The sequence below is a fragment of the Ipomoea triloba genome, chromosome 5, assembly GCF_003576645.1.
Source record: "Ipomoea triloba cultivar NCNSP0323 chromosome 5, ASM357664v1".
Lineage (NCBI taxonomy): Eukaryota > Viridiplantae > Streptophyta > Magnoliopsida > Solanales > Convolvulaceae > Ipomoea > Ipomoea triloba.
This window is the reverse complement of record NC_044920.1, coordinates 16,492,722-16,518,120: the sequence shown is the minus strand read 5'-3', so window position 1 is coordinate 16,518,120 and position 25,399 is coordinate 16,492,722. Positions and strand designations below refer to the sequence as shown.

The 25,399-nt window shown below is 36.4% G+C and overlaps 6 protein-coding genes across 6 annotated transcripts; all 6 read right to left on the bottom strand.

Moving 5' to 3' along the window:
• Window positions 1–271: 271 nt before the first annotated feature.
• Window positions 272–1,695, bottom strand: LOC116020314 (trihelix transcription factor ASIL2-like). Its single transcript, XM_031260796.1, has 2 exons — window positions 1,668–1,695; window positions 272–774 (listed from the first exon to the last, which is right to left on the bottom strand). Exons 1-2 carry the CDS (start codon window positions 1,693–1,695, stop codon window positions 272–274), a joined length of 531 nt encoding a protein of 176 aa, XP_031116656.1.
• A 2,001-nt stretch (window positions 1,696–3,696) lies between these two features.
• Window positions 3,697–5,793, bottom strand: LOC116020313 (ATP-dependent DNA helicase PIF1-like). The gene is made up of 3 exons (XM_031260795.1): window positions 5,562–5,793; window positions 5,239–5,441; window positions 3,697–5,196 (listed from the first exon to the last, which is right to left on the bottom strand). The coding sequence occupies exons 1-3, from the start codon at window positions 5,791–5,793 to the stop codon at window positions 3,697–3,699; spliced, it is 1,935 nt and encodes a 644-aa protein (XP_031116655.1).
• A 168-nt stretch (window positions 5,794–5,961) lies between these two features.
• LOC116020312 lies at window positions 5,962–7,274 on the bottom strand. The gene is made up of 2 exons (XM_031260794.1): window positions 6,878–7,274; window positions 5,962–6,779 (listed from the first exon to the last, which is right to left on the bottom strand). The coding sequence occupies exons 1-2, from the start codon at window positions 7,272–7,274 to the stop codon at window positions 5,962–5,964; spliced, it is 1,215 nt and encodes a 404-aa protein (XP_031116654.1).
• Window positions 7,275–7,284: 10 nt separating this feature from the next.
• LOC116020311 lies at window positions 7,285–7,698 on the bottom strand. The gene has a single exon (XM_031260793.1). The coding sequence runs from the start codon at window positions 7,696–7,698 to the stop codon at window positions 7,285–7,287; it is 414 nt and encodes a 137-aa protein (XP_031116653.1).
• A 4,632-nt stretch (window positions 7,699–12,330) lies between these two features.
• LOC116020310 (replication protein A 70 kDa DNA-binding subunit B-like) lies at window positions 12,331–15,536 on the bottom strand. Its single transcript, XM_031260792.1, has 8 exons — window positions 15,470–15,536; window positions 14,402–14,498; window positions 14,200–14,324; window positions 14,032–14,119; window positions 13,812–13,944; window positions 12,943–13,227; window positions 12,640–12,855; window positions 12,331–12,543 (listed from the first exon to the last, which is right to left on the bottom strand). The coding sequence occupies exons 1-8, from the start codon at window positions 15,534–15,536 to the stop codon at window positions 12,331–12,333; spliced, it is 1,224 nt and encodes a 407-aa protein (XP_031116652.1).
• Window positions 15,537–23,853: 8,317 nt separating this feature from the next.
• LOC116020309 (putative protein TPRXL) lies at window positions 23,854–24,276 on the bottom strand. The gene has a single exon (XM_031260790.1). The coding sequence runs from the start codon at window positions 24,274–24,276 to the stop codon at window positions 23,854–23,856; it is 423 nt and encodes a 140-aa protein (XP_031116650.1).
• Window positions 24,277–25,399: the final 1,123 nt, after the last annotated feature.

The window sequence follows — 25,399 nt, the reverse complement described above, 5'->3', positions numbered from 1 at the left end:
ATGAATTTTCAAAAGTAAAATTTGAATTTGGTCATTTAGAATTTTTAATAATAATAAGAGTAAATTGTCATTTTGGTCCACTAACTATTGGGGTCTTGTTAATTGCACTCCACAACTTTCAAAAGTGTTAATTTCGTACCTAACTATACAATTTTTATCAATTTTGGTCACGCCGACCAAATTGCCGGTCAAATCTCATCGAAAAATATTAATAACTAAAATAATGAGCGTATTTTAGTCATTTCACACCTCTTTCTTCTTCTCTAGCGAGCTACCATATTGTTTCCAGCCAAATATATATATCACAGATGTGTTTGACGCTATTTTGCTTGATATCTTCCGCATCATCCTCGAGTTCCTCCTCATCAGGTGGCAGAGATGAGGCGGTGGCGTTGGTACCTCTTTCCATGGCATCCATGAGCTTGAACAAGACCCAGGAGGAGCAGTAACGGTGGGAGCGAACACCACCGTAGGGAGCGGTGCGTTGAATCTCGGCACGGTATCGTTTCTTAAGCTTCTCCATCTTGTGCCAGCACTGCACAACGGTATTGGGAGAATCGATGGGGCATCTAATGGTGACATCGTCGGTGACTTTCTGCCAGTGGTTGGCCTGAAGATTACCGCGACGAAGGGAGTACCACTTGCCCCGATATGCATCGATTAGGGCTATGGTTTCTTCGTGGGACCAGCAAAGCAGAGGAAAGCGGCGAGAGGAGGCAGCTCCAGCACCAACAACGACGATAGTGACGTAAATCCAATGTCTATACTCGTCTCCTAATCATCGACGTCGTCACAAGTGATAAGCACCCAAGATAACTAGGAATTAAGGTCTAAATTGGGGTTAATTAATAGTGATTAGCATCCTTTTTTGAATAACTTATGACATTTTATGCTCTAATGCATAAGTCTCGTGCAAAGCTATTTCTTTGGTGTTTTAGAATGTTTTTACAGATCCCAGGAGCTATTGGGTGAAGCATAAGGGCGCAACGAGCAATCGGAGCAAAGAAAAAGTCCCGGGATGGACTGGAGGTCTACTCCACGCGTGGAGGGGTCTCCATCTTGCCCCGGGCCTTCCTACTTTGTTTCGTTTGCTCGTCGAGTTCTTATGCTTGGCCATTGCACCCCCGGGACCTATAAAATCAATGAAACAAACCAAAAATAGTGTTTTGCAATAACCTTACACATTAGAGCGTGAAAACACCATAAACAATTCACAAAAGGATGTTAAAAGCTACTAAATAACCCCAACAAAAAATAGCGTTTTGGGTACTGGAAATGATCCACGTCGGCTCCACGCATGGAGTTGACCTCCAATCTATCCCGAGACTTCTTCTTCGCCCCGATTGCTCGTTACGCCCTTATGCTTCTCCCAATAGCTCCCGAGATCTGTAAAAACATTCTAAAGCACCAAAGAAATAGCTTTGCACGAGACCTACGCATTAGAGCATAAAATGTCATAAGTTATTCACAAAAAGATGCTAATCACTATTAATTAACCCCAATTTAGAACTTAATTCCTAGTTATCTTGGGTGCTTATCAACCAGCAAAGTCGGCGACCTACAGCATCACTATTCCCCTTCCACTTCCTCGGTCTGTCCAGTCTCCGTTCTCCGACCGACGATCGACGACCAGCATAGGTGCATAGGCATAGCAGATTTGCTTTTACCAATAAGCATCGCCAGGTAAATATACATTTTTTCTTGGCTTGTTATTTACTTCGTACTTAAAGTTCATTGCATTCGCTAGAAACATGGTGGAAAAGATGGATTCGCCGGAGAAGAAGAAAAGAGATGTGAAATGACTAAAATATCCTCATTATTTTAATTATTAAAATTTTATGGCGAAATTTGGCCGAAGTGACCAAAATTGATAAAAATTGCATATTGAAGGTACTAAATTAACACTTTTGAAAGTCGTGGATTGCAATTAATAAGACCCCAATAGTCAGTAGACCAAAATGACAATTTACTCTAATAATAACAACAACAACAACAACAACAACAATAATTATAATAAGTATGGGCATTTTGGACTTTATATTACTTATTCCCTTTCAATTCCTATGTATACCAAACACTGTAATTAAAATTTCCAGTAATTATATTCCTATAAACCAAACACTGGAATTTAAATTACCACTTTATTCTCACATTATTCATCTCTCATGGAATTGCAATTCTTTTCCTACTTAATTCCCTCCCTCTAACCAAACACCCTGTAAATTCTTTTTGCTCGGACTCATCATGTGTACACCCTTGTGTCCTTGTGAGATTAAATTTTAAGGTACCTGTTACTTAGAACTCGAACTCAAGAGCTCTGATGAGTATTTTAAAATGTAAATTAACATTCTAATAAACATATAAATGTAAATTTTTAAATTTAAAAATATAAGAAAATGCTAACCATAAAAATTTAATAATAAAGAACCTATTTGCTTATTACAATAAGAAATAATAAAGTAGTCAGGGTTGTCTCTCAAACAGAAATAGTACATCAAAGATCTTCTTGCTCATACGAATATGGAGGGAGTAAAGCCTGTTGCAATACCTATTGCCCCAGACTCAAATCTTAGGGTGTGTTTGGTTGACAGGTTTAACTATCATGAATGGGTATCAAAGATTATTATTGTTTGGTTGACAGATTTTTAGAATATTATTATGGGTTTTGATTACCCCCTTAATTCAAAAACTCATTCCCTAATAAAATAAGGGTTTCATTCTATTATTCATCCTATGTGGCTTCCCCAACTATTTAGATTTTTGTTTTTTTATATTTTTGTTCATATTGGTACTTTGGATGTCTTTATATTAGAATCAATTGTCTTGATTTTTTGTTCTTGTATTTTTAAAATCTTTATTTCTATTATAGGATCATATATAACCAAACAACAATATTGATAATCATTCCCATTCCACCCTACTACCAAACATGCAAAATATTTTCACCAAAACTTATTACCATTACCAAGCATTTGATACTCATGCTGATTATGATTTCCATGTGCAAACCAAACACACCCTTAGTTGTGTTTGGTATATCATTGTCTGATTGCTTTGAGAATAGAGCCGTTGTAGGCAGCCTGCAATATCTATGCATCACTCATCCGAAAATTGCGTATACTGTCAATAAACTATCACAGTTCATGGTTTGACTGATGTAAGAGCATTGGGGTGCACTGTACCGCTTGCTTCGGTATCTATGTGGTACTGACGACTATGGTATTTTTCTTATCATGAATAATGAATTTTCTCTTCATGCATTTTTATGCCTATTGGGCGGGCAATTAGGATGACTACACTTCAACAAGTGTTAATATTGTTTATCTTGGACGACACCCTATTTCATGGTCCTCTAAGAAGCAGAGGATAGTTGCTTGTTCATCAACAGAAGAGTACAAGTCAGTCACTACTACAACTTCTGGACTAAACTAGAATTCCACCCGTGCGTTGCACGGATTAAATTTATAAGAATATATGTAAATATATATATATATATATATATATATATATATATATATATATATATATATATATTAAAAGAATGATTATATTCTTTGTCGCTATTTAAAACAATGAAATCATTATTAATCAAATCACTTGAATCCATATGTAACCAACAAAAATAAAATAAAATTATCAATGACCAATATAATTTTTTTCTAATTATAGAACATAATAAAAATGCACTAAGTCATTTTATAAATTATTAAAGACCTCTTTATACACAATATTCAGCGTAGAAGACACATTCTCTTCTTTGTCACTACAAATAAGTAACTTCAGACCATTGGGGTGACTGACCCTAGACAATGCCACATATAATTGGCCGTGCACAAACACTGGTTTCTTTAAGAGCAAACCAACATTTGTTAATGTTTGACCTTGACTCTTATTTATGGTCATAGCATAAGATAACATTACAGGGAATTGTTTCCGTCGGAATTTTAACGGGAACTTCATATCTGAAGGAGTGAGGGACAACCGAGGGATCAAAACCTTAGTGCCTGCATGATTTCCAAATAAGATTTTTGCTTCTATGACATGATCAGCCAATTTTGAAACAATTAACCTAGTCCCATTACACAATCCCAGTGAAGGATCAATATTTCGTAATAGCATAATTGGACACCCAACTTTTAAAGACAAGCAATGATTTGGCAATCCAGAACACCTAAAACTGTTCAACATTTCTGGGGTGTGTAATCCCGCCGCAACTTCTGGAATACTCTCAGTCGGGCAAACTGAATCACAACTCAGATATGTTCTGCCGAACGCATCATTCAAAGCACTCATATACTCATTAACCCTGCCGAACGCATCATTCAAAGCACTCATATACTCATTAACCTCATCAACTACCTCATTCAAAGCACTCATATACTCATTAACCTCATCAACTACCTCAAGTGTCGACGCTAAAATTGCTCTACCAGTTAAGTAAGAACCTTCATGTTGCCTCTCACAAAAGGAAGGAAATGTACTATCAACAATAGCAGTTATTGGATCACCAATAAATTTCAAAACATGTTGTGACGATATATTGACGGTAACTTCTCCATCATCCTGGCCAGCAGTTAAACCATCACCTATAGCAACGATCCAATTAGCAAAACTATTTAGCTCTTGATGATCCACAATAGTATTCGTACTCTGCAACCTCAAATTCTTGGTTAAACGTAATACAGTACAGTGCGACCATAGATATGATGAATTGACACATGCACCAACAATGTCTTGCCTTGAGCCCTTCGGTATAACCGGTAATATTTGTCGAAAATCACCACCCAAAACCACAGTCTTCCCTCCAAATGGCAAGTTAGCACTTAAAGGATTACAAAATCTCAAAAGATCACGCATAGTCTTATCTAATGCTTCAAAGCAATGCTTATGCATCATTGGAGCCTCATCCCAAATAATCAAGCTGCATTTAATAATAAGCTCTGCCAGATCACTTCCTTGTGAAATATTGCACATAGAATCCTCATTGACAATAATTGGAATGGCAAACCGAGAATGTGCTGTTCGACCCCCAGGCATTAATAGCGAAGCAATTCCACTAGAGGCTACATTCAGTACAATCTTCCCCTCTGAACGTAGAGCAGCAGACAGTGTGCGCCAAACAAATGTTTTACCCGTACCACCGCAACCGTAGACAAAGAAAAATCCTCCATTAACACTGGACACAGCAGTCAAAACCTGATCTTAGACATGTCGTTGCTCATCAGTAAGTTTTACAACCATTAAGTCATGTTTCTTGCGCAATTGATCTAAGTCATATGACAATTCTTCCAAAATCAACCGATTTTGCAAAGTTTCAATTTGAGACCAATCAGGAATTGGCATATGAGGGTAGTCCTTCAAACTTTGATTCCACATAGACAGAAGTTTCTCGACCTCCACCAAACCGTACAATATTTTTCTCTGATCTGTCATACAGACATCTACAAAGCAAATCAGAATCATAATTTTAAAACACTTGTACATTTTCGGTTTACGGAACCCAAAAATTGAAATAAAATAAGAAAAAATACTAAATATTTTCACCAAAAATTACGACAAACCTTGATTTAACGTTGCACAACGCAATCGATATTCAGCATCCTCACATAGATACTGCCAAGTTGCATTCCATACTTTTTCTGGATGGCTAATCGATTTCGACGTAAGCAATGTAACAAATAAGCGGCGTAATGCATTAGCAGTTGACCACTGGCTAGCTTCTAATATTGCATCAATATATTCTTTCTCATCATAAATCAACCCACGCGCATAGCATGCATCACGAAAACTCATATACTGGGTACCATTAAACATACACAGATCTTCAAAGCAGGTGGGACCACGAACCAAATTCAATAAACACCGAAGATAGAAGATCTCTCCAGATCCAGGAGGCACATAGAATAGTCGCCCAATAGAAAAACCTCGCTTTCTAGGTTGCCACTCGCGTTCTTTCCGCTTCTACACAAAATGGATTAGCATTTCCCTATAGGTCAACTTTTGAGCATTGGGATATTTCTTATTAGCTTCAAACCAAGCTAGGAACATATTGTTCTTAATTGTATCTCTTTGGAGTACATCTAACACAAAAGCATCATCATCAAACACAATACTTTGTTCATTTGGCAGATGGAAACTCAAACGCTCGACTGCAGGATTTCGGAATTGAATGTCATAAGCAAACAAACGCCATGCAGCTTCACAAGGACAAATATAACGACAATCATAGTACATATTAATCTCATCTATGACTTGATCCTTATCTGTTGACTCAGCAGTCTTATAGAATTGGGCTGTGACCCTATCATTTCCTTTATTAACATATTTGAATAAGTATTTGATAGATCGCGATTGATTACACCACTCCACATTAATATGTGCTCTGTACTTCATTAACAAATACCTATTATGCGGCACAACATATCTGTTATCCAACTCAACACCACCTTTCAAAACTGTGTTACTATTATCTCGTCGCTTGTAAAGAGGATATCCATTGCAATCAATAATCGATTTATCCATAAATTTCTTTGGGAAATGCTTAGAACAACGACCCTTCACCATACATGGGCAATTTTTGTTAGCTTCACCACATGGCCCATGTATCATAAACTCTTCAACAACTTGGTAGTACGTAACATCATTATCCTTATTTGGAATTTCAGCAGAGATGATCACATCCACATTGTCAGCAAATGAAGAAGCGTCTGTGCGATCAAGGAATAGAATTATGTGCGCATGAGGTAGTCCACGCTTCTGGAATTCAACTGTATAAATGACTATAGATCACATAACTTAAATTAGTAATGCAGCAAAACAATAAATAATTCAAGTTGTTTAAAGGACTAATCAAATTAACAACTAAAACGGTATATACCTGCAACAATTTTTCCAAAAACAGTGCCTGATCGAATTTCTTTAATAAGAGCATCCAATTTCATCTTAAATACACGGCACAAAATATCTGGACGATCTTCGGGATTCAAATTTCTAACATCCAAAAACCGTTTTATCTCTGGCCACTTTGGATTGCACGTAAAAGTGATGAATATATTTGGAAAACCTATCCAACCACAAATGGCCATTGCATCTTGGTAATTCTGCACCATGTAACGTGCTCCACCAGTGAAAGAATACGGTAATATAATTCGCCGACCTTGAGTTGTAGGTGCAATTTCCCCATGCGTTAAAGCGTCAGACAACCCTTTATATAACCCGCACCGCAAACTTTGTTGATGAGTGCGAATGTACAGAAGCCTACCCGATTCAACCATCGTATATGAATCAACCAAGAATTGCTAGAATAGCCTCCTCGCGAATAAAAAAAAGTGATATCTCACTTAGCCGATCGTGAATAAGGAAGGCGACATATTCCCTAACAGAAATTGTGCTCCGCGCTCCAGTACCAGAGCTTGGATCAACAACTACAAAAATGTCCTCCCGATACCCGTCCTCACCATACGGAAACAACAACGGGTACTGCAATGGAAAATAAGCCGGATTCAGCTCGGTAATCCTCTTAAGCAAGCCCGTTTGCGTTTCTATCAATATATCTCGCTCACCCATCATCGGGTCTAAATCACCAACCACTATAGTCGCGACTTCAGAAACTGTAGGCAAGTTGTAGTTACTCATATCCTGATTTCGTTTACCAAGCAATTTCATTTTAACTTCAACAGATGGATTTGTATATTGCATTTCGAGCCATCCGAAAAGACTTAACTAACACATTATTGGCATCCAATGTTGCTTGCAAATCCAAAACAATATCTTCATGGAGATCATGACATTTTTCATTACCCCTAAATAAACATATTTTAACCACCATTTTTAAGTTAAAAAAACCATAGAAAAATCAAAAAGAAATTAAAGAAATTAAATAAATAAATACATACACAATTATTTAATTATATACTTATATAATAATTATATAATTATATAATTATATAATTATATAATTATATAATTATATAATAATTATATAATAATAATAATTATTATTACATAATGAAACAAAAAAGACACTATTAAATTACAAGACACAACATACCTTACTGAGTTCAATCTATTAAAGATTTCATTTTCCGGATCATGAATATAAAGTTGAGCAAATTTAGGTTCACTACCCTCAGGTGGTAATAAACTACCGAGGAAGTGGAAGTTCTGGCCATTCAAACGAAAAATCGGAGGCGCTCGACCTATATTCACATCTCTATCAATACGACCGCCCATGGAAGTGAAGCTGAACATATTATTATACGAACGAATGTGTTGCAAGAAATGCCTACTTCGTGCACATGGCTTGAAGAACAATTCCAAAATTTTGGTAGGCGGCACATTTAATTTAGGCAACACTATCTTCCCTTTAGAACAACAACCTGAATATTTTGGACCACCAATAACTTTGACATTCTTTAATCTTTCATCACCCCAAAAAAGTGCACCACAATAAGTGCAACTAAAGATCGGATCACCAACATCAAAATATGCAACTACAAAATAAAAAATTAACGAACAGATTAATAATTAATTAATAATTAATAAATAGTCTAAAACATTGTTCTTCTAAATAAAGTCAAAATATTTACGACATATAAAGAAAATAAGTTTTTTTAAGCACAATAACGAATAAAATTCATTCACTAACCTGGGTTGCCACAACTAAAATTGGGATAAGCAGAAGATAAAAGACTTGCATTAGTACGCACACCTAAAAAGTAACAAAAAAACAAAAGTAAAATTAACTAAACAAAACTAAGGTACAGCAAAAATATTAGTATATATACTATATATATATTATAAATATATAGTATATACTATAGTATACTATGAATACTATATAACATTAACTAAGATGCACAAATTACCGTAGCTTTTACACTTTTACTTTTATACAAAAAATATACATTCTCCAATTTTACTTCATGAAATTAAAAAAAAAATAGATACTAAATAAATATGAAATATTACATCACAAAATATAAATTTAATATACATGTCATAAAATGAAACAATTGTTATGAAAAAACTTTTAATGTGGATATTTGTTTATTTAATCACAATGGTTAAATGGAATTGAATATTCAATATTCAAAATTAATATAAGATATCTATACTACCATCACATATTCTTAGCACATAATCAATTTCTCATGTCATATATTACCCGTATATTACGGCAAATTGCTTACTAATATTTTTTGAAAGGGAATAATGTAATTAACAACTACTTTAGAACATAATAACAACTCTTATACTACAGTAAAGAAATAAAAAACCAATTCAATTGGAATAAATACTTCGAAACAAATAAAAATAATTATATACAACAATTTATGTTTATTTTTTACATAAAGATAATATCAAATATAAAATATAAAATTAAATATAATAATTACACACTTCATCCATTTAAATAATTTAAATAATATATATATACAAATATATATATATATATATATATATATATATATATATATATTATTTATATTTATTTATTTATTTATTTATATAAACAATTGAACAAAAAACCCAATTTTAATAACCCGTTGCCCTATCTCCTCATTAACCCAAAGCCCAAAGCACTAAATAAGCCCAAAAACTCTAAACCTAAAACTTAGGACAAAAGTCATCGTTCTGCATTCTGGAAACAAAAAGCAGTCGCAGCGTATACATTCTGGAAACCCTATCCAGTCGCTATTATGTCCTCATCTCCAGTTCATCCATTCTGGAAACTTAGACCACAAATTAAACATGGGATTCCATCAATTTTGTTCTTCGTCCATGCACCTCTGTCTCGAATTTCATCCTTCATCGATTTTGGCTGGGCAACGTAGTTTTCGTCCAGGAACATCGATGCGATTAAATCCCCAAAAATCTAAATTCCTTTCGCCGACGTAGATTTCACGACTATCTCCTAAATCCTGCTCCTTGATATAGGTTCTCCTACTATCTACATCTAGTATTGTCACCACTCTATACTATTAAACCAACACCCAATACAAAACAACAAACCCTAACCTCGTGTTCCTCGATTTCACATATACCAAACCGCAGTGGCGAATTTTATGGAATCAAAATTATCCAAGAAAAGCAATCCGCGTACGAAGAATCACATCTCTAAGGTAAACCCTAATCTAATTACTTTATATATTTTTCATTAATAATTTTTGCTTTTTTTTTTTGGGTTTCTACCGACAAATATTATTTTTGTATATATATATATATATATGCAGAAAATTCATGAATCATTAATTTTTTTTTAATATATGAACAAATATAGGAGTCCGAAGAATTAATATCTGTCAAAATAAATTTTCATTCGAATGATGTAATTGATAGATGCATTCAATTCATAGATGTCAATTACTGTTTTAAAAAATGTTATTTTTTACAATTTTTTTGGATCATATTAGTATGTTTTAAATTATTAAAACCATTAATTTACATTTATCTGTATAAACATCAAGCTTATAAATTTGTTGTCCACCACCCACCAAAAAGTTAAAAATAGGTAAATAAATTAGCAGTTAAAACAGTATTTTTCTCTTATATTGCAGATACAAATCTTTAGGAGACATGAAAAGAAGAAAATCATCCAAGAAAACAGTACGCAAGTGGTTTAATTTTTTGGAATGAAAAAAGCACAGGTACGAATCGAAATTACCTTCATCTTCTAACTGTCTTGTCCTTTTACCGCATATGGTAGTTGAAGAATTCAATTTTCTCATTGAATTTGAATATGTTGATCTAATATTTGTTTGAATTTGTCTGAGAGAATTTGTAGTTAGTGCCTTAAATGCTATGTATATATAGATAGCATAGAATTCAAAATAAATGAGTAGAACATCCTTTCAAGTATCAATGTAGAAAGTCAAAACTTAACATCAACAATTAATGCATGTTAGCAGGGATATGTGTAGAACTAATTATTAAAATATATATCTATATCTATTTTGGTTTTTGTGTACCTTGTAATTTACTCAAAAAGTAATATGTATTTTATAGTGTTCATGCTTCTTGGAATGAAACAGAATAGATTTTTCAACTAATCCATCAATAATCTACAATAATACTAACAACTTTGGGTAAGTTATGACAAAGGAGTCTGATGCCATTTTTTTGGGTGTGACAGGCACACAAAACATTTAACAAACAACTTTGCATTCTTGTTTAGGAAATTTTGCAATGTTCCCGTATAATCATGCAGCATATTAGAACCAGTTTTTACAATTTTTTTTTACTTACTGACTAAACTGTAATTTAAGACAATGAATAAGAGTCAATATTTTTCATGCTAAATGTACTTTCAAAATTTACAGATTTAATTTTAGGCTTTTTTCTTAACTGGAAAGGCTTATTTTAATTATTTTATGAGATTCAAATCTTAAATAAAATTGAAACTAACTTTTTTTTAAAGGACAGTCCAAGCAATTTTTTAACAAAACCATACTTATGCAATTTTACCGAACTATTTTATCTTCTTCTGTATGGTAGTCTATTTTCAAAGACTATTTTAAAAAAAGAATAGTTGTCTGTTTGAATAGACACAAATTTAATTGTTCTTTGAAAATGTATCTTGACACTGTGCTATACATGATTGTAATTGACTTAAAAAATTAGTTAAGAAATGCAGATTACAAATTCTCTCCTTTTTTTAAAACTGTAAGTTCACTTATTACTTATAAATTTGTTTTATAAAACTTAAATATTAAGTTTGTTTTCCACACAGTTGAATTTTTTTTTTTATCAAAAACCTCACATCCAATTGTAGAAGATTAAAGCGTTCTTCTTACTTACTATAACCTATATCTCATGATTGTTTTTTTTTATCTCAAGTATCCCACTGAACTATGAACCACGGTGTTTGCTTAATCTCAGCCTCTAGTCAAATAGGAAACTTGGTTCTATAAAAACAAAGTTAATTTTTATGTTTATGTAGAAGGACAGTACTTGTTAAATGTTTAGCTTCACTTGTAAATCATCATATGTTACATGATTATTTTAGTTGCCACTGCAGAGTGTTACATTACCAAGTTAAGAAGGATGATCATATAATAATGGTTACATGAGTACATGACTTCGTTAGGTAACTGAGTAAAGTGCTTATCAAAACACTTTACTGTAGTTACCACAAAATCATTACATAATATTACAGCCAAAATACCTAGTACAAGCTACTGCAAGGCCTTATCAACCAACCACAAAACACCAAAATGATCTGCTACATAGTAATAGCAGACTAATACAATATGAGACTTAAAAGCACCAAGTCTCCAAAAAACCAAAGCCAAAAACCATAACCTTAACACTTAGGCTACATTGAACAAACTACTTTTCTTCGTTCACAGCAATACCCTTACTTTTCTTAGAACTGCCACAACGATGAAAGTCCTTCAATAGGGATCTCTTCAGAGTTACATCAGCACCATCCACACCAAACCCCTCTTCAAAATCTTCCAAACCAGTCACCTTTTCTAAACCAGAGCCCTGAGAAACCTCCTCAATTGCCACACAATCTTCCTCATCAGAAGAAAAGAAATCCTATAGCATACAAATTCAGTTCAATAAATTAGTAGCTTATAAAATAAGTCAACAGTACCCTGTTGTGAATTAGAAAAAAAAAATGAGAAAACATACCCCAGAAACACAATGCCCATCACCAGAAAATCCATCTCTTTCACTGTTTCCCAACAGATTTGAGCAATGCTGGGCAAGAGCATTTTCATCTCTGCAAATGCTAAGAACTGTGAAGGCTGAGTAGTAACTCTCAGCCTGATCCTTTTTCATGAGAATTCTAAATAGCATTGACAACCCACGTAAACATCCCAACTCTGGGGGAATTCCTTTATTCCCCTATAACCAGGCAGAATAAAAAAGACATTAATCACAACACATCAATTAAAAAGTAAGGAACAAAATAGCATAAATACATTGCCAAACCTCAGGGTATTTAGCCAATAAATTAGACGCAGAAACACCGACCAAATCAGAGCATTCACGATCCCATATCAGCATCGGGGCATCTCCAGTATCATCAGCCACACGAACTATTACCTTATATCTTACGACTCCCTCATGCCAAGAACTTTTACAACCATCACAAACCATCATTCCACCCTTCTCAATAAGCTTTCTCTTGCAGTAGTTATCCTTGCAAGACACATAATACCAATCTACCACACTCTCTACATCAACAATACGACCCTCAACCCAATACTCCCCAAGCTGCCAGGCAAATTAAACACATTATCACATAACATTCAAAACACAAACACTGTAAACAATTTTTCATTGCTTGTATACTCACTTATGACTCATTATAGAATAGTTATAGAATAGTACACTAATTAAACTGTTAACAGTAATCTTATGTGATTATGTTATTTAGTTGTTAAACAAAGCTTCGAATACTTTAAATAGATAACAATGTTATATGATTCTTTGCTGAAAACATTTGCTTGTATGTGCTATGATCAATTTAATACTACAAGCAGGTGCTTATTGTTTTATTTGTATGCTGCCATAATCACTGACACAGAATAGTTCAGTAAATAAAACCTTAACACTGATCTTATGTGATTTATTTGTTAAAAACAGCTTCCAATTTGTTATATAAGCAGTCAACAATTTTCTGAAATTATTTTCTTAAAACAGGTGCCTATATGACTTGTGATTATCTGCTTATTGTTAAAAGCACCTCCATTGAAAACATGTGCTTATATGTGTTATAGGTCAATATAGGTAAATATAAGCTAACTTATTTCCCTAAATGCTAGAATGCTCAAACTTAAAAGAGTCATTAGATTTACATTCTTTTTGCTGTAAATTTCTTCAATCTGAGTAACCACCAAATCATTACTGCCCTGACTAAAGTCCATATTAGCACCACATAGTCTGCTGCTAGATTGGATACATCGTAGTGGTGTCAGCTTGGTGTTATAGCTAGAAATAGGAAAAAAAATTTAGATTACAATCATTTAAGGAAACATAACACAACCTCATGATTTGTTAGGTATTTAATGAATTGACCTGTTCCTTAGTTCCCTAAACTCCTTACACGGATGGTTAAAAAACAGCTGCGTGGCGTCGAAAGAGCTGCAAATTCGCACCTCACCATCTGCACAAGAAAGTAGGAAATAACTACCCAATAGCAGTGAGAATAAAATAGCAATGGATAGTAAAGCATAGGACACTTACTGTCCATTATTTTAGCCCGGCACAGCTGAATCAACAGTATGAGAGGATCAGCAACAGCAGAGTTAAAATACGGGCTTAGCTCATCAACATGATCATCCCACAAGGTACACTTTACTTGTCTTTGACTGTATACCAATTCAAAAAATCAGCATACAACACCCCATACACACCATTATAAACCAAATTCAGTAGAGATACAAACCTAGTGTCTTCAAGCACAAAATCAATTAGCCTACTCAGTTTACCGGCTATGACCTTCTCAACAGGAGAATAAATCTCAACCACACGCCCAATCACATCTAGTTTTAAGAACAAAACCAATTAGTCAACAAATAAAAAGGTAAATTTGGCTATAAGTGTATAAGTTCAATTTCCATTTACCTATTAACATTTTCTCATNAAAAAAAAAAAAAAAAAAAGAAGATAAAACGCTGTCGTTTTTGAGAGGCGGGAAAATCCAGGCTTCTGATTGGCTGGAGCCCGGCTCCTTTATTATAATTATAGATTGGATTTGTTATCTCTTGAGCGAGTTAGGAATACGTTTGTCTACTTCACTAGCTATTTATTGTGACAATATTAGTACCACTTATCTTTGTTCAAATCCAGTTTTCATTCTCTCATGAAGCATCTTGCTATAGACTATCACTTATATCCGTGAGCAAGTACAATCTAGTGTTCTCCGTGTTCGTGTTGTTAATGTTTCCTCAAATGATAACTTGGCGTATGCCCTTACTAAATCCTTGTCACGTTCTAGGTTATCTAATTTAAAGTGCAAGATTGTGCCCTTATTTTTAGAGAAATGCTTAGGATTTGCTCTCTGTCAGCTTGATCAAATAAAGATTCAATGAGAGAGATATTCCAAGAGGACCCTGATGATCCCAGTAAATAAGCAAGTTTCATGTCCTTATGTTGTTTTGATACTAGAGTCTGAATACATGGACAATTACTGTTGGGGAACTGGGGATCCTTCCAAATACTAATTGATTTCCCATCTCCTATTCTCCATCTACAGCCACTCTTGAGAATAGTTTTGGACTCCAAGATACTTCTTCATATGAAGGAGGGATTGTTGCCAATTCTAGCTTCTAAGAAGGTGAAATTGGGGAAGTATTTGGCTTTGTAAACTCTTGAGAGTAAAGAGTTTGGTTGCTGAATAAGGAACCAGGCTTGCTTTCCCAAAATGGCTAAGTTAAATTATCTTATCATCTTGAAACACATTCCACCCCATTTTTAGAGACACTCAACCTCTCTCGGCTTTTCCATCTAATACCTTTATTTCTCTCACCATCACAGCCCCACCAGAAACTGTTCATTGTTCTCTTAATATCGTTACCCATCTCTACTGGTAAGAGGAAGACACTGATTACAAAAGTTGAAATAACCTGAATAACATTCTTTAAGAGGACCTCTCTTCTAGCTCTGGAAAGGGATCTATGAGTCTAGCTTTTGATTCTACCTACCACTTTGTCTTTAATAAAGCCCAAAATTTCACGTTTATTTATGCCAATAATAGAGGGTAGGCCAAGGTAGTTTCCATTAAGGTTGCTCTCCCTAATGCCCATGATGTTGCAAAAAGACTCTTAGAGGTCACATTTGTGTTCCTACTAAAGGAGAGGGAAGATTTTGTGTAGTTAACCATTTGGTCGGATGCAGTTTCCTAGAGGTGAAGAAGTCAGAGCAGAAATGCAGGAGGTCATTGCACATAATGTCCTAGAAAAGTTGATAAGATCCCGGATTAAGCCCATTAGGGCTAAGGGATTTATCAGGCTTCATATAAAAAATAGCATTTTTAACCTCTTGGAAAATAACGAGTCTACTCAAGGAGAGGTTATGAGTATCATTTATCAGAGGATCAATATAATCAGTAGCAGCACACACATTGCTCATTAGGGCCAAACAAATCATGGAAATAATGAGAGTGTCTAGATCGGTACCTCCTTAAACCCAATTGCCTTCTCTATTCTTGAGCTTGGTTATCTAGTTAGTTTGTTGCCTTCTTCTAACAGATTTGTGGAAGAAACTAGAGTTAGTATCACCATCTTTTAACCAAAAATTTCTTCGCACATTGGCGCCAGTAGTCACTTTGTTGTTGTAAAACCCGTAAGTATTGTGTCTGTGCTTCATTGAATAAAGATAGGCATGTTGGTCCTGTATGTTTTTTGTTGACTCCATTCATCAACGCCAGTAGTCCAATTGTCGCTGAAAGTTCCGAGCGAAATCATTTCCCTAAATCCAAATTGGTTTGCCGCAACGACCAACCTTATCCATTAGCGTATGCCCCTGAGATTTCGACCATGACTCAATCATAACCTCCCTACAGCGGACATCGCGCAGCCAAAGATTCTCAAGTTGGTATCGAATTTTAAGGTTGGGGGCTGGAGGCGGTAGAATTTCTAGGTGGAGAGGCATATGATCGCTCTTTAGGGTGGTGATAGAGCCAGCTTTAGCATTAGTGAAGAGGTCACACCAAGAATTGGAAACCCAATTAGGAGTGTATTTAGAACGTTCCCAGGTGAATTAGTATCTATCAAATGCGAAATCTTTTAAACCACTCGCCTCAACAACTTCACGGAAGTCATGAATTAGACGTATGGGTTGGGGGTTGCCGCCCATTTTCTCCTCTGGGTGCATGATGTCATTGAAGTCTCCCATGACCACCCACGGGAGGGAGCTACTAGTGGATAGATGCCTGAAAAGATACCAAGATTCTTGTCGGCGGTGTCTTTCGGGGATGCCATAGTAGTCGGTGAAATGCCATTCGATATTATCAGAAGAGATGCAGATAGTAGCGTTGATATGATGTTTAGAAAAGGACGTGATTGAAACATTAGTCCCATCCTTCCATAAGAGTGTCAGAACGCCACTGTGGCCTTCATTGTTAACATAAAACAGACCGGTTATCCCATTTTGATTATCATTAGATGAATTTTGTTTGTACCTGCAAAAGTTTCAGCTATAAATATAACATTGGGCTTCTTAGAGTGGACAAGGTCCACTAAGACTTGAACTGTTTTGGGTTCGCAAGCCCATGACAGTTTCAAGATAAAAGACTCATTGTTCTAGGCGAGCTTGAATCACATATCCCGCCTTTAACAAGTATTTTTGAAACATCATGAGGCCTATTAAGGTCAATTAGAGAGGCAGTGGGCTCAACATTAGGCCCAAACACAAGCTCAATAGAAGGCCCAGATGAGTCAGTTCTTCGTCTTTTCTGATCAAGAGTCAGCCCATCTGGAATAGCATCATTTACCTGTCCATATTAACGTCATTTTTATCGTGGCTGGAGGGTAAAACATGGACATTAATGTACCCGAGGATACGTGTTTCTTCATTGGGAGATGCGTACACTAGGTGGTCTTTTGTACCTAGCTGGGATATGCGCTTGTACCCGCTACAGCAATGTCCTTATTCTGGCCGATGAGATTCATTGTCATGTTGCAACCATATTGCTCGGAAATAACCCATCTATTGCCGGTAACAGGTGATGGCCGACAAGTTTGCGCTCATAACCACAACCCAAATTACTTCTCAACAGTCGGAGAGAAACCTTCAAAGAGCTTGATACATAATTTCTCGGTGTGCCCTAAAAGTCCGCAAATGAACAGAAGTTTGACAACCTTTCATACCGGAAAGAGATCCAGCTCCAGTCACCACCATTTCGTCTAATACGCATTCCACTGACAAGAGGTTTTGTGATATTGATTCTGACCCTTATGCGAATGAAGGCATTCCACCATCCGTTGGTTGTGTCTTCATCAACACTCAAGAATTCACCTATGAAATTTCCTATAGTTGCAGGTGATTTCTCCGAGAAAAAACCAAGGGGTAAATCATGTATTCGAATCCAGAAGTCAGCCTTGTCGAGAGGCATAGCTATAGGGGGATGTCCGGTTGGGCTCTTGCTATGATGAGAAGGCTCTGTTCAAATGACCCTTATTAAACCCTTGTCATGTTCTAGGTTTTCTAATTTACGGTTCAAGATTGGAATCTCTGACAAAGTTTTTTAATTTACGATTTAAGATTAAAATCTCTTTAGGAGCTTCATCTTGAGGGGCATGATAAAAATAAGTCTAATATATACATGTGTTTCTAAGATTTCTCTAGTGTATATGATTGTCATGTTTTCTCTGCAAAGTAGTTTCCTACATTTGTGTATTCTTTGCAATATATTTAGTCTCATGTACTTGTAATATTTCAATGTCACTATACACTTCTCTTATTACCTTCAACAATACCTATGGTCTACTCATGTTGTGAACAGGAAAACATGAACAAAGAATATATTTGAATATCAAATGTTGCGCGGATACAAGATCTCTATCAAGAAAATCCTCTGATTCTTTACTTGGTTTACTTGACTTGAAACTTTGGCTGAAAGGCCTCCGGAATGCGGCTTTGTACTTCAATGAAGGGCTTTGTTGCTTAATCTTCGTTGAAGAGCCTCCAGACTCAAATTGGCTTGATCTTCAGTCCACTTGGTTTAACGCTTGAATATTCGATCTTCAATCAACTTTAGCTTGCTTGATCATCAATCCACTTAGCTTGATTTCTTGGATATTTGGTCTTCAATCTTCTCTAGCTTAATTTGACTTCTTCAATCCAGAGCTTCTCCAAATGTCTTCAATTCCTCAAGTGTGTGATTTTTGGAATTAATGAAGGGCTCTATCTATAGGGGAGAATATGAGAGATTTTCACTAGGCTCCAAACTCTTCAATATTATCCTTATATTATCAATTAATATTTAGGATAATATGAATATTTATCCAGAATGTATCTAGCCACCATTGCATCCAAGTTCATAATCTTATCACATATTCAAATTAAATAATTAATTTACAAATATGAATATCTTATCATATATTTAAACTAAATAATTAATTTAAAAATATAAATATTTCTTGACGGGCCAAATATGAATCGGTCCATCCTCACAATTTGAGTCCACTAGCCATTAATTATATTTAATTCGGGAAATTGAGCTGATTTAATTGGACAATTTAACGAATCCAAATAAATCAATAATTGGCTCAATTACATCGAAATGAAGCCCAAAGCATACGAATCATCCCATTTATCGGCTTCAAATTTTCTGTGCTTACAAATTGTCCCCTCGAGACTTGATTGGATATACCACTTGATGTGCTTGGAGCGAGGAAGGCTCGAAATTAATTAAAGAGCGATCATCTAGGATTACATGTTAGTGTATCTTCATTTTCCAGGAGCTAATTAAGCCCACAATAATTTTCAATCACATTGGGCTTGTACATGTGACTTCTTACGCCATTTCTAATGCCAGTGCAGTCAAGATCTAAGTTTTGTTCCCAAATCCCAACAGAATTTAAATTCACCATAATCTCAATCATATTAGGACTATAGAATCTCATATGAACTCCAATTAAACCTTGGATCTCAATCAAGATTCCAACCCACTCAAACTATGTATCCTAACTGATCTTGAACCCCAATCTAACTGTTAAGAAATCCTATAAATAGGCTCACCACCACCAGTTTCAACCGTGAAACAAAGAAGACCCAAAGCACAGAAGAAAATCAAGAACCACCCTCAAGATCAACTTCACAAATGTAGCTTTACTTATATTCTTTCCCTTTAAAATTTTTCCCTTTTGCCTCTACTCTGGACTTTGCGATTTGTTTTTTCCTTTCTCGCCCAAAAAAAAATGCTTCGTCAAAAGAGGGACTTTAATTTCCAGCGCTGCGTCGTATGCGATTTGCGGTGTCGTTTGCGATTTGCGAAACTGCTTCTTGGCTTTGTGATTTCACTTTTCTTTTCCTTTTCAATACCTTGCTTGCATGGCTTCAATTTTTGATAGACAACACAACACTATTGCATGTGAATTTGAAAGGAATTAATTTTAATTCCTCATCATAACTTTCTTCTTTCCCTTAACTTTGGCCCTTCAAACATTGTATTCAAGCCTAGATATCTTCATGAAAGTTGTAGCTCTGTAAGTTAGCTTTCCAAGGACACCTAGATCGCCTCAATCGGATCAACATAAGTCGAGATATGACCAAAATACTAAATAGTGGTCAATTGCTGCAGGAATACATGCTTTGACAATTCTCTTCCATTCCAAGACTTGCAATGCTTTCCAGACTTTTCATCTTCTTTTCCATGCCCATATTGCTTGTCTTGAATTATAATAAAATCAACATCTTGGAAACGAATTGGAGTTTTCTTTTGTTATGACTGAACTTAGACAATAAAATTTCTAAGCTGCCTACGTACTCCCACGAAGGAGATCAAGTCAAACATAGTTCAAATAACTTTTTGAATGGTTAATGACGTACACAGTTTAAAGTCTTGCGGGCTAGGAGCTCATCATATGCAGTTTAGACTCATGAGGGCCATGAGTCTCTATGACTTGAGCCCACCCATAGACAAGCGAGATGTTTAGCAGTTTAACCACGTGCAACATTTTTGGTGGATTTCTTCTCATTCATCAAAGTATCATGGCCATGTGATCACCTCCAACTCTTGGGTGCATCCACATCTTGACCATTTTGATATGTTGCATAACTCGATTTCATACTTTCTTCATTTTCTTCTTGCACAGAAGTGTGCACAATAATCTTCGGCTAAGCCTTTAAAACTTTGACACACAGAACATTAACATCGGTTTCTCGTCTCATACGAGAAGGGACTGCACTCTTGATGTCCTTTGATGGTTCTATGCCAAGAGGGGACTTGGTATGCTTCTTAATGATAGGGATAGGTCAAAGTCTCTCATGCACAGGCTTCCTCTTGACTTCCTTAGGACTTACCCCCAACCTGTTAAAGACTGATTGTCATGACTCTAGCTTACCAATCCTGTCAAAAACAGATTACTTCTTATCTTGACTTTGCTCCTCAATAGTGATGCAGTTACTTGCAGCTCGATTTATGAATATCTTCACGGGTTTTGGTGGAACATACCCCAACCCCTTACACATATGAACTTCTTGCTGTTTAGAAATTCTTTGCCACCAGCTTCTAGGATAAGCCTTCCCAACCTTTGTGGCTCATTAGGATCGTAACCAGACCTTGCTAGGAGTTTATAAGCATTTGGATCAAAGCCCTCAGTGCGCTGCGTGGGCAGTACTTGATTTGTCTTATTGCTGCTTCTATCTTCAAGCGACTCTTCTGCGTGGGCTTTAAGCGTGTCAATCCTTGTAAGAGGAAAGACAAGTTCCTTGCTTGGTTGATGTTGCTCAACTACTTGTTTTCCCTTCCGTTTTGGGTTAGGCGGCGCATCAACTTCACTTTCGTTAATCTCTTCTACGACAATTTGCTTTTTCATATAGAACTTCGCATCAGCAAAGTAAGACTCAGCTTCAGTGAATGGGCTTTCATCACCAACTACCTTCTCCACTACTCCATTTTTCTCATACATCAAACATTGATGTCATGAAGATGGAATCACCCCATTCTCGTGTATCCATGGTCGTCCCAACAACAGGTTATAAGATGGTCTTGCATCTATAACGTGACATAGTGTGCTTGAACTTAGCTTTCCAACTGTCAAATCAAGTCTAATGACCCCCAATGCTCTTTGCCCCCCTTGATTAAATCCTTAAATCATCAGGCGACTTTAGGCAAGATCATCTACAGAGAACCCAAGATCTTTTAAAGCTCGAAGCGACAAGATGTTGATAGCCGACCCTTGATCAATTAGAATCCTTTTAAGTTTCTTCTCACATGCATAACCCTCAACAAACAATGGGCGATTATGAGGTATATCACCAAGTAGCAAATCTTCATCGCTAAATGTGATCTCGGCAGAATAAGAAGTAACCTTATACATTTGAACTTCCTCCCCTTCGTCTTCTACATGGGATGAGCATTCTCCTACTTCAATTGGCGCATCATTGGTGTTCAAACAAGAACTAGATATGCATACTTTTTTCAAATCAAACCCCTTCGGCATGTATTGAGCCAGTGTCATAAGGGTTCGCGATTTGTTAACATCCTTTTTCATCTTTAGCTTATAGATAGGGCTTTTTGATGGACCCTTCTCAATCCATTTCTTTATTACTTGCCTTGACGATCTCACAGGGTTGACCACCTTCTTATGCTTCTTATGGGTAATAGTTACCCAACCACCTCTCGAGGTATCATCAACTTGTTGCAACTTTGCTTGAGCAGCATGCTTAACGACGAACGGGAGTGGACGCTTTTGTTCTCAGCTCCTCCTCTCCTTCTTCTAGAATCTTCCTCGAGAAGTGGAGCAAACCTTCCAAGTGATATCGTAATTTGATTTGTACTTGTAGTAGCATCAGCAAGTTTTATCTTTCCATTTCAAGCTAACGCCATGACTCTATCCTTGAAAACAAAGCACTTTTCAATAGGATGACTAATGAGGCGGTGATACTTGCAATAATTAGGGTCTTGAACTCTAGAAGCTTCCTCGGGACGCTTCATTTCTAGTAGATTAGTCAATTTTAACTTAAGAAGTTCATCAAACATAAGGGAGACATCGGACTCTAGAAACGGGTGTTGCTTCTCTTGTCTCTCTTCTATAGTCATCATCCTATTTCCACTTGGCAGACCATAAAATGGTCTTGGCTTGAGAGGTTCAGATGCCTTAGTAAAAACTTTAATAGCTCCAGCCTTTGCATTCATTGCTTCTCCTTTCTCTTGCTTTGGAAAGGGTTTTGCCATTTTCTTAAAATCTTGCCTTCCATTATCCTTTGAAGAGCCTGGTATGCTGAACGCACTCAACCCACCTCTGGCCGCGATATTCAATTCCATGTCATGAGCTCGACTAGATAGTTCCACGAATGTTTTAGGCTTAATCCCTGGCAAGATGTAAGAAAGCTCAAAGCGAATTCCTTGAATGCACATGTCAATAGCAGCACGCTGTGATATCCTTTCTTGACAATTTAAGTATAAGCTTCTCCACCTTTCGATGTAGTCAACGGAAGGCTCGCCTTTCCACTGGTGGGTAGTGGTGAGTTCCACGAAGCTAACAGTTCTCGTTGTGCTATAGAAACGATCCAGAATTCACGCTCCATGTCATGCCAACTGTCAATACATCCTGGCTCAAGGTCAGTATACCAGTCAAAAGTTGTTCCCTTCAACGAGTGAACAAATTGCTTAACTAGGTAATCACCATACGTCCCAGCCTCGTTGCAAGTTTCCACGAAATGAGCAATGTGTTGCCTAGGATTTCCCTTCCCATCAAACTGTTGGAATTTAGGCGACTGATACCCAAGCGGCATCCTTAGCTCCTCGATCCTTTGAGTGTATGGCTTGGCATATGTATAAGAACGTTGTCCCACCTCAAGCTTTCCTTTGATGAAACCCATGATGTAGTCATTCAGTTTCTCAACGGGTATCATGCCGCTAGAGATCGGAACGCTCTTTTTAGCAGGTAGGCTAGATACAGTTTCTTCTATCCTTGTAGCAGGCTTACCATCATGCGTTAGTGACTCTTTATCAACTTCATCTTCTTAAGTTTGGGGTTGTTTCCTAGAAGCTCGACTTGTTTCACCATTTCTCCCGCTTTCAACCTTTTCACTGAGATCATTGAGCCTCCTTTCTTGACTGTGAAGAAGCACACACATTCCCTCGAGAGTTTCGGTGATGTTTGCCAGTTGCTCCTCCACCGAAGCTGCGTTCATTGTCATAGCAGGCATGACTGTGTAGACGTGAGTCTATTCCGATGTTGCCTTCCACATAGGCGATGGCGAAGATGAGCTTCCACTGCTAGTAGATCCTTTTGAAAGAATAGGGGAAGGACTTTTGGTTCCAGTAGCTTCATTTGAGAGAGTAGGACTTTCGCTTCCAACAGCTTTCGTTGAGGGAGTAGGACTCTTGCTACCAACGGTCTCTGTTGTTGAGGATGAACCCCTATCATATGTAGCTTTCTTTGAGCTGGTGGAGCCGCCTCCAAGCCTTCGGACGATGTTGCGGGCAATGCTTTGGGTCTCGTCCAGCTCCACCCCTAGGTCCCTCGCTCGACTCCGAGTTAATGGACCTTGTACCTCGCTCCTGTCGTCGGAGTCGGCCACAGAAGATGCCTTAGAGCCGGTAGCTTGAGCGTAAGTCTTTTTGGAGAAGGGATTTCTTGATGCCATTTGGATCATTGTGAAGAGATGAGAGGCGGAGATGTCCCACTGGGCGTGCCAAAATCTGTGAACAGGAAAATATGAACAAAGAATATATTTGAATTTCAAATATTGCGCGGGTTCAAGATCTCTATCAAGAAGCCTCGGGACTCAAATTGGTTTGATCTTCAGTCCACTTGGTTTAACCCTTGAATATTCGATCTTCAATCATCTTTAGCTTGCTTGATCGTCAATCCATTTAGCTTGATTTTTTCGATATTTGGTCTTCAATCTTCTCTAACTTGATTTGACTTCTTCAATCCAGAGCTTCTCCAGATGTCTTCAATTCCTCAAGTGTGTGAAATGAAAGGTTCTATTTATAGGGGAGAATATGAGAGATTTTCATTAGGCTCCAAACTCTTCAATATTATCCTTATATTATCAATTAATATTTAAGATAATATAAATATTTATTCAGAATGTATCTGGCCACCATTGCATCCAAGTTCATAATCTTATCACATATTCAAATTAAATAATTAATTTACATATATGAATATCTTATCATATATTTAAACTAAATAATTAATTTAAATATATAAATATTTCTTGACAGACCATGGCAAATTATGCTGTGGACCCAGGTCCACCTTGCAAGGTGGACCTGGGTCCAAAACTACGTCGTTTTTGTCTTTTTTTTTCTTTTTTTTTTAATTAGTAAACATATTGCTGAATATAGAGTTGTCCAAAAATGTGTGAATGTAGAGGTTTCAAAGTGTGAATGTAGAGTTGTCCAGAAATGTGTGAATGTGGAGGTTTCAAATTGTGAATATGAAGTATAGAAATCGTGAATGTAGAGTTATGCATGTGTGAATCTGTAATAGAGTTAAGAAGTGCTAGCAACTTGTAGCCCTGTAATGTGTGAATATGGAGTTCTCAAGTTGTGAATGTGGAGTATAAGACCTGTGAATATAGAGTTTTGAATGTGTGAATGTAGAGTTTACAAATTGTGAATGTAGAGTATAGTTACTAAACATATAATCCTGTAATGTGTGAATGTGGAGTTTACAAATTGTAAATGTAGAGTATAGTGCATGTGAATGTAGAGTATAGTGTATGTGAATGTAGACCCAGGTCCACCTTGCAAGGTGGA

Excerpts from the sequence above, each read along its gene's own strand:
- LOC116020311 (XM_031260793.1), bottom strand. The coding sequence starts at position 7,698 with ATGCAATATACAAATCCATCTGTTGAAGTTAAAATGAAATTGCTTGGT.
- LOC116020314 (XM_031260796.1), bottom strand. The coding sequence starts at position 1,695 with ATGTATATTTACCTGGCGATGCTTATTG. Across the intron at positions 775-1,667 it reads TTACCTGGCGATGCTTATTG|GAGACGAGTATAGACATTGG; the intron begins GTAAAAGCAAAT and ends GTCGATGATTAG.
- LOC116020310 (XM_031260792.1), bottom strand. The coding sequence starts at position 15,536 with ATGGGTAACGATATTAAGAGAACAATGAACAGTTTCTGGTGGGGCTGT. Across the intron at positions 14,499-15,469 it reads TGATGGTGAGAGAAATAAAG|ATGTGATTGGGCGTGTGGTT; the intron begins GTATTAGATGGA and ends TCTTAAAACTAG. Across the intron at positions 13,228-13,811 it reads AAATTTACAGCAAAAAGAAT|CTTGGGGAGTATTGGGTTGA; the intron begins GTAAATCTAATG and ends TTTGCCTGGCAG.
- LOC116020313 (XM_031260795.1), bottom strand. The coding sequence starts at position 5,793 with ATGAGTTTTCGTGATGCATGCTATGCGCGTGGGTTGATTTATGATGAG. Across the intron at positions 5,442-5,561 it reads TTGTGCAACGTTAAATCAAG|ATGTCTGTATGACAGATCAG; the intron begins GTTTGTCGTAAT and ends TTTGCTTTGTAG. Across the intron at positions 5,197-5,238 it reads GCAAGAAACATGACTTAATG|GTTTTGACTGCTGTGTCCAG; the intron begins GTTGTAAAACTT and ends GTCTAAGATCAG.
- LOC116020309 (XM_031260790.1), bottom strand. The coding sequence starts at position 24,276 with ATGGCATCAAGAAATCCCTTCTCCAAAAAGACTTACGCTCAAGCTACC.
- LOC116020312 (XM_031260794.1), bottom strand. The coding sequence starts at position 7,274 with ATGGTTGAATCGGGTAGGCTTCTGTACATTCGCACTCATCAACAAAGT. Across the intron at positions 6,780-6,877 it reads TTTTGGAAAAATTGTTGCAG|TCATTTATACAGTTGAATTC; the intron begins GTATATACCGTT and ends TGTGATCTATAG.